The 8,447-nt window shown below is 36.3% G+C and overlaps 1 protein-coding gene across 1 annotated transcript; it reads left to right on the top strand.

Moving 5' to 3' along the window:
• The first annotated feature begins 1,335 nt into the window (after positions 1-1,335).
• Positions 1,336-8,369, top strand: gtf2h1 (general transcription factor IIH, polypeptide 1). The gene is made up of 15 exons (XM_029433821.1): positions 1,336-1,536; positions 2,170-2,331; positions 2,426-2,618; positions 3,450-3,615; positions 3,746-3,839; positions 4,341-4,490; positions 4,643-4,722; positions 4,844-4,977; positions 5,051-5,138; positions 5,234-5,322; positions 5,981-6,098; positions 6,939-7,029; positions 7,240-7,355; positions 7,474-7,566; positions 7,647-8,369. The coding sequence occupies exons 2-15, from the start codon at positions 2,178-2,180 to the stop codon at positions 7,731-7,733; spliced, it is 1,653 nt and encodes a 550-aa protein (XP_029289681.1). The 5' UTR covers positions 1,336-1,536; positions 2,170-2,177; the 3' UTR covers positions 7,734-8,369.
• Positions 8,370-8,447: the final 78 nt, after the last annotated feature.

The raw sequence follows: 8,447 nt of genomic DNA, 5'->3' as shown, positions 1-8,447 counted from the left end.
GTTTTGATGCCTCTGCGCTGGCGATATCCGAGGCTGGAGGCATTATGTTTCCGGGTTGTCCTCTCCATATGTCCTTCCCATTCTTGTGAACGCGATATCTCAGCAACGCCTTGAGGGAATTTCTTCAAATTTGACACAAACGTCCACTTGGACTCCAGGATTAGTTGGTCAAAGGTCACTGTGACCTCACAAAACACGTTTTAGGCCATAACTCAAGAAGTAATACACTAATTATGACAATTTCACACAAATGTCTACTAAGATGAAAATCATTGAAGTGATGACATTTTGAACAGACATAGATGTAAACTGTAACTTGACGTATTGGCATACAACTGCAATTCTAGTTTTTTCAGTGATGCTTCTAAACAACCTTCTAAAAAAAGGTCAAACTTTTTCCCAATGTGCAGTAAGCCAAACATTGTATTTACTACGCAGTGTACACATTTAAATAAAACAAATAAAGTCTTAGTCATAGTTGCACAATCAAAACCAGGGGAGCACTAGTTTTTGCTAATGTTTTGTCTTGGTTGAATTAACAAGGTGCACTCTCCCTCTGAAGCAGCCGTTGTGCGTTGATTCATTTATATAAGCGCAACTTTAATATCCAGGAATATACACCTAAATAAAAACTAAAATGAAAGTACAGCAAGATTTTTGACACAGGACCCCTCCAAAGGACAGGGTCAGAAGATAAGGAAATAAATTATCAGCAGTGTAAAGTAATCAATAACACTCAGGTACTTAAGTAAATGTTTTAAGTATGTGTACTTTACTTGTGTTTTTCCATTTTCTGCTACTTTTTATGATTACTCTTCTACAGGGTATTTGATAACTTTAATTACTTTGAAGATTCAGATTAATAATAGAACATTTAACCAAAACATTAATTATGATATATTATTATTGATAAGATTGAAGATATCCATCAGATACATTTATTTTCTTTACATTATCCAAACTTACCCAAACATTTTTGTTTTCAGGCAGCACACACCTCTTTGGAAGCAAGATCATTAAATGAAAATATTTTATAAACACAAAATTAATTTACTTAATACAAAGTTAATATGTCCTATACATTGCATTAATATTATATTATATTAATGATTAATATGCCTATTAATGTTTGCATTAAATGAATAAAATCATTTTGGGCTAAATTTGATTAAATGTGCTATTTCAATAAAGTTGAATATCATCAATAATAATATTCAAATTATTACTAGTAGTAATACTAGTGTTAATATATTTAAACTGTTCGATAAATATAATCTTGATCTTGCTAGACTATAAAGAGTTCAGCGGGCTCTGACTGGAACTGTTTCCTTATCCCGATATCCAGCCGGAACGTTTTCTGTGTAACACGCCGCCTGGCAGTCATGTTGCCGTTTAAGTCAGGACGCTCTCTGTTAGAGTAGTCAAATTCAGTTTAAAATAACTCATTCAGTTATTTATATATCCAAGAATACATCAGTGTCAGATTATGTGTTGAAGGAAAGCGAGGTATCCGTTGCAGTATCGATTTATTTTGAGGTAAAATAAGTTTATTGCCGACTTCTCCCTCAGGCTTTTTTTCTTCTTGATTGTTAACGTTAGCTAACGTAACGCCGGTTAGCTAAGTTAATAATATGATAAAACGCAACAGTCGCTTGCTGGTGTTACCTAGCAGAGGATTAACGCGTCGTAGGAAACATGACCTTTATTCAAGACGTTGCCGAGAAATCGGCTGAAATAGTTAATGCTTGCATCTCATACAAAGTGCTTAATATCTAACGTTATGTCCTTGTGCTCGCTTTATTCTTGTTACCGTTCATTTTGCTAATGTTTATTCTGTAACTGCAAGTAACGACTAGTTGGTTTAGTCATAGCGTTAAATACAGGGCTATAAGGTAACTCAGTTCTTTGTAATGTCCTGTTTATCTTTTTTTCTGTGAGATTTAGATTGAATATAGCAATACTTCTTTGCAGGACATGATTGATAATGTATTTAATTTCATTATTCTTATTTAGTTTGAGCTATTTTTTTTTTTATATACTGTAAATTGATATTTAATGACTGTTTTTATTAGTATTTGAAAAGCACTAAGAATTGCCTTGTTGCTGAAACATGCTATATTGATAAACTTTACTTGCCATGCCTAAAGGATGATACATTATTTTTTTCAGTTTGAGCCATGGCCTCACTATCAGAAGAGGTGCTGCTGGTAATGAAAAAGGTTCGCCAGAGGAAGCAGGATGGCACACTTTATCTGATGGCTGAACGTATAGCCTGGGGTCCAGAGGGCAAAGACCGCTTCTCAGTCAGCCACTTGTATGCAGATATTCGTTGTGAGTACTTGATACCATCCAATTAGAAAGTAGTGCTTTAATAATATTGTGTTGGTGGTGTTCTCAAGCTGCACTTTATTTGTTATCTGCACAGGTCAGAAGATCAGCCCAGATGGTAAAGCCAAAATTCAGCTGCAGCTGGTGCTTCACACCGGCGACAGTACCACATTCCACTTTTCCAATGAGAGCAGTGCACTCAAAGACAGAGACGCTGCCAAGGAGCTGCTACAGCAGCTGCTGCCCAAGTTCAAGAAGAAAGCCAACAAGGAACTGGAGGAGAAAAACAGGTGAGACTCAGTTGTTTTCACAAGAAGGATATGTCTGAGAATATTCAGTTTTTCTCATTGTCAAATGAGCATTTTCAAATTGCATTAAAACAAACACTGAATTTATCCTTCTAGCAAGTATTGTCTGTGTGACCAAAGAGCTCCATTCTGTCCAAAAAACTATTCAAAACACACTAATGAGTCTCACTGATGTACTGGGTGACATCGTCCTTCATTGTACTTTATTTTGCATCAAAGCAGTCCACAACAAAAACGCACTTTACTCCTGTTTGAGTAATGTAGAATTATATATATTCTTCCTAAAGAATACGGCGCTCTCCATACGTAGCAATTAAAAATAAAATAAAATGAACATGAACAATGAGATTGCGTCCCAAACTGGCTAGGGAAGTTGGAAAATATAGAAAATGTTGTTTCTTCAGTGAGAGTTCACATAATGTGTGTTTGTTTTAAAAAAAAAAAATCATTTTGAAGGCACGTTTGTTTTATACCGAGAGTTGTTTCAAATGTTTAGTCTAGTCTCATTGATATAAATGTGGTCAACAAAATGACTACAGTTGAATAAACAATGAACATTACAACCTTAATGAAGGTGAGTGTATAGAGATATATAGATTTTATTATATGAGATTAGAAACTGGATTTAGTATTTTTGTAATATAATGATTTAGTTTATATAAAATCTTTCCTGGTCTTGAAAGATATGTTACAGTAAATCAATACTTAATTGGAAATGAACAATCAATGTCTTCATCTTGAAATTACTAACATTATGATGATTAATAATTTCATTCTTAAAATAGTGTCTTTTTTTTGTTTTTTTTCCTGTAGGATGCTTCAAGAAGATCCTGTGCTTTTCCAGTTGTATAAAGATCTCGTGGTGAGCCAGGTGATCAGTGCGGATGAATTCTGGGCCAACCGGTTAGGAGACATAAACAATGCAGACCCCGCTTTATTCAACAACAAACAGGAAGTCGGTATATCTGGAGCCTTTCTGGTGAGTACATCAAGTCTGGCACAATTAGACCTTACATTTTGATAACAATCTTAAATTGCATAATTGATTCAAACATTGGCAACTTGAGCATTAACAATATAGTTTTAAATGTCACTTTTGTGCGTTACAGGCAGACATTAGACCTCAGACAGATGGCTGCAATGGCTTGAGATATAATCTAACAGCTGACATTATTGAATCCATCTTCAGAACATACCCTGCAGGTAAACAATAACATCTCAACTTTGGAGTTTGCTCATCAACTGTGACTGGAATGATAGACTGGTTTTCATTTAAACGTAAAACTAACAACAGTGATATTACTGATTAGCACTCAGCCAGAGAGGAAGAACTGCTTTGTAAAATCAGCTGGTATATCCTTAGACAGTTTAGGGCATTCCTGTAAACCTCAGTGACTGATATGTAAGGAATACTTTGAAAATAATCATTTGTAAATCAATTACTCAGCCCATCTTACCTTAACAGTCTCAAGCTTGTCTGTGCGATTGCTGTTTATGTTTTGAATAGTACGGTTTTAGCGAAAATGCATGGGTTTGCGAAGTAATGAGCATACGATAAATGAGACTTGATTCATCAAGACTTATCTCAGTTTTTTTATTCTTTGTTCTTTGCGATTTCAAGGTAACAGAGTGAAGTTTTCCTTTAAAGGTTCAGCTAGTGTTCCAAGACAAAGATATTTATATTGATTCACGTTGTACTTTCAGTGAAGCAGAAGTATAATGAAAATGTGCCTCATGACCTGACGGAGAAGGAGTTCTGGACCCGCTTTTTCCAGTCCCATTATTTTCACAGAGACCGCATCAACACAGGAACACAGGATATCTTCTCAGAGTGTGCCAAACAGGATGAACTGGGTATGAGTTTTTAAAGCTTTTTCAGGTGCAAATCTCGCACATATTTCCTACAGATGTCAGTACATGTATTACTTCAACATTTAATTAGTTAATGCAAACGAAACCGCTAAGCTACAAATCTGTTTTTATGTTTTAAAATCTGTCTCCTGCAGGGTTAAAGTCTATGGTGGTTCAAGGAGTGAGGAATCCTTTGGTCGACCTCTTGTCTTTGGAGGATAAAACGTTAGACGAGGTGAGATTTAATGATTAGCCAATCACAGCCACATCATACAACTCAAACATAATTTACTTGTATAGATTTCTTTCTCTTCTTCCTCCTTCGACCTCAAGACTTGGTATTTTCTGTGACGCAGGGTTATGGAGTTAGCACAACATTGCCCTCAACTTCCAATTCCAACAGGACTGTGAAAGATAGCAGCAACTCTGCCATAATAAAGCGGTTCAACCATCACAGTGCCATGGTGCTGGCAGCAGGCTCGCGCAAGGGGTAAATAAATGACCTTGGAAAAAATCCCTTGCTCAATCCCTTCAACTTTTGCTAACTATCATCATTTTTAAAGGGACATACCAGCTGACCAAGCTAATGAGACGAGCAGCACAGATGGAAACTCAAGGGACTCTGACTTCTTCCAGCCTCCTGTAAAAAAGGTATGATGGCTCTGCAGCTTTTGACAGTTTTTTCAAAATATGTTTATTACGCTGTAACAGAATGTGTCACTATATCTGTTGGGAAACCTTCTTAGGTTAAAATACAAGAAGCCATAGAATATGAAGATCTGCGACGGGAAAAGAAACCAAAAACGGTGCCGTTAAACCTCAAGAAGTCTGACAGGTACAGTTTGTCCACATTTTATTTTATTTTGTTCCATACTGGGTAACTCAATGATGGCAGTGATTAATTAAACACATTTTGTAGAATAATATGTTCATCTAAAACCTAAATCATTAATTAACATGCGGGTGATGTTTTGAAACTCGGTATTAAGTATTCTATTTATAATAGTTAAAATAGTGAAAAATAAGTCAATTCTTCTGCATTTTAGAATCTGTAACACCCAAATATTTTGTGTTTTTAACGGTTCATAATGAAGCTTGTTATTTCCATGAACTGGACAGAGACTAAACAATCAATTGATTAGTTGAGTCAGCTCTAGCAAAGCCTCTATTAATTAAAACACTTTTCAGTAGCCAGAAATGAACTGCTGAATTTGGGGAGAGAGGCTCATCTCTTCTTCTGAGTGCTCACTTTGAACTGTTTCAAAATAGATTTGGCATTTCTTTTTACAACTTCGAGTTTTATTACTTTCACTGTGTTAAAGTTCCTGTTGGGGGCCATAACACCATAATGTCACTTCAGCATGTAAAGTAAATGTATGAAATCTGAGGTAGAGGGGATACGAAGCTTATCAACTGAAATAACAGGCATTGTATTCTCGGTTGATTTTCTGGTTCTAATATAATGTTTCTCACTGCCTCTCTTTATTTATAAGGTATGCTCATGGTCCTGTGCCACTTCAGTCCCAACAATATAAGACTGGCCAGGATATCATCAACTCGCTCAACTACATCCGGCATGAGATGGTCAATTATAAACCCAACCTCACTCAGGTTAGATCCTACACACTATGTTTCACATATTCACCAGCACACACAGCCTCTGTTGTAATTCAACAATCATCGACCTTTGGACAAAGGTTAATGATCATCTTTGTAGTTTGATCTATTTATACACAGCTCAGGAATCCAATAACAAAAACATTCTCAGGTTAAGATCAGGAAGCCTGTTCCTGCAGCAAAAGCACTATGGACTGGGTAGGCAGCCTCCCTGAAAGAAACTTTTCAGAACTTAAGTCAGGGTCTTGTGTGCGTCTGCATATGTGAGAAACCATCATATTGTTTTCCTTCAAAGACAGTCCTATGTGTTTTACAGATGGATATTCACATACACAAAAAAGGAAAAGAATAAAAACACAAAACCGCAGATCCAAATTAATAAAAAAAATTATAAAAGCAATACAATTTAAAAATGCACCACAAGCAACAATAATAATGCACGTATAGGCTCCAGAGATATATATTCTGAGCGCTGTATTCAAGTTCCTCATGTTATAGCCGACCGAGATAAATGCACAAGTTCACTCACAATATGTAACATGCACAGATACTTTTAGATAATTCACTATTTTCTTTCTTGGTCAGGTCAGAAGATTTAGATTGTGACAAATTAGGATCCGCTGATTCTCTTTCTCTTATTGAACTAATATAGCAAACTATAATTAAACCTTTCGCATCTAAAAATGTGATTTTAAGATTATGAACACCTGATTGTGTTAAAAATATTTCCAAGTGTTTTAAGAACTAATCCAGACATTCGTTGTTCCTGAAAAGTCAGAAATATGTGACTGAGTGGTGCCTTCAAAGAGTTTAACACAGTGATGCTTTTTGCAGGTGTTGTGCAGTACAACAGCTAGTTCTGCCATTGCAGCACTTTCTCCAGGTGGCGTCCTCATGCAGGCAACAACACAGCAAGCCATAAATCGTAAGTGTGTTGTACAATTGCTAAATAACATTATTTCTACTTTTTGTGAAAGTTGGTGATCTGCAGTGCATTTATGTATTGTTCACTGATTACCAATAGATTCACTAACTATTTCTTAAAACTGAATCCATCCCGACAAATGTTTATTTTAAACTGGCAGTACTTAATTTTGTCCTTTTTTTTCAATTTTATTTTATTATATTTTTTCAGAGATGGTACCTACTGATGTTCAAGGAGAGTTGAAGCATCTTTATGCAGCTGCTGGAGAGTTGTTGAGACACTTCTGGTCCTGTTTTCCTGTAAACACACCATTTTTGGAGGAGAAGGTGACTAATAATAATAGCTTTTATTGAAGGAGGGCAAATTATTATTGTCACAGTAACTTATTCTCTTATTCCAATTTGTAAAATATTTGTTCTCATTATCTCATACTTTTTCAAATAGGTGTCGAAAATGAAGTCAAACCTGGAGAGATTTCAGATGACCAAGCTTTGTCCTTTTCAAGAGAAGATTCAGCGTCAGTACTTGAGTGCAAATGTAAGTCTCTTAACTATTAATGATGACACAATGTCTTATACCACGTGCTACTTGTATTAAAAGTATTTCATGTCCCACAGCTCACAGGGCATTTGGAGGAGATGTTTCAGACGGCCTATAGCAAGTTCCACGTCTGGCAAACCCGGCGCATGTTGAGGAAAACCTGAGGTCTGGTGGTTTGTCAAAGAGAGTACATGGAACATTACAGTATATGGACAAATGACCTGAAAAGGTTCTCCAGACTGCTGTGAAGAGAGCACAAATCACAGCCTGATGGGACGAGATTCACCGGGGCTTAACGAGGATATAGATGGACGCTGCTACATCCCAGACTGTTCCAACAGAGACTAACTGCATCTGAGTCACGCATAACTGTATTTTAGTTTTTCTCTTTGTTTATGTTTTCTCAATGGTTGAGAGATTGGTGCCTTCAATGGTTAAATGGGACTTTTAAATTGGTGTAATGTGACCAAATGGAAAATCAGAAAGGCACTCAGGACAGCAGGCTGATGTGTGAAATATAAGCAGAAGACTGACAATATGTGTTTCATCCGTGCACAGAGCAGAGAAAGAGCTTGGACATACAAGGATCCTCTATGAGCACAGGGTCGATTCTGAAGCGAAAGGTGAAGTGAATATAGCAATACTGTAAAGACCTTTCACACTGAGTGCATTAGTGTGCATGTGTGTGTGTGTGTGGCTTAAATCACACTCACTGGTTTGTAATGTATGCACCTTCTATCTGCACTGAAGATGAAAAAATGTCACTGAATTAAAGTGAGATTTTGTTCATGCCAATGTTCATTGAAACTGCAGTTTTTCCTTAATTCCATTCATTCATTTTATGTTTGTTTTTGCAATCGCGGTTGTTTTTCTGGCGT

Source organism: Cottoperca gobio, chromosome 6 (genome assembly GCF_900634415.1).
Source record: "Cottoperca gobio chromosome 6, fCotGob3.1, whole genome shotgun sequence".
NCBI lineage: Eukaryota > Metazoa > Chordata > Actinopteri > Perciformes > Bovichtidae > Cottoperca > Cottoperca gobio.
Note: the sequence above shows the minus strand (reverse complement) of the source record. Positions and strands in the feature narration are given on the sequence as shown.

What these genes read in the sequence shown, in the direction of transcription:
- gtf2h1 (XM_029433821.1), top strand. Translation starts at nt 2,178, where the DNA reads ATGGCCTCACTATCAGAAGAGGTGCTGCTGGTAATGAAAAAGGTTCGC. An exon ending in AACCTCAAGAAGTCTGACAG is followed by an intron (nt 5,323 to 5,980) that starts GTACAGTTTGTC and finishes TTTATTTATAAG; the next exon opens with GTATGCTCATGGTCCTGTGC. An exon ending in CACCATTTTTGGAGGAGAAG is followed by an intron (nt 7,356 to 7,473) that starts GTGACTAATAAT and finishes TTTTTCAAATAG; the next exon opens with GTGTCGAAAATGAAGTCAAA.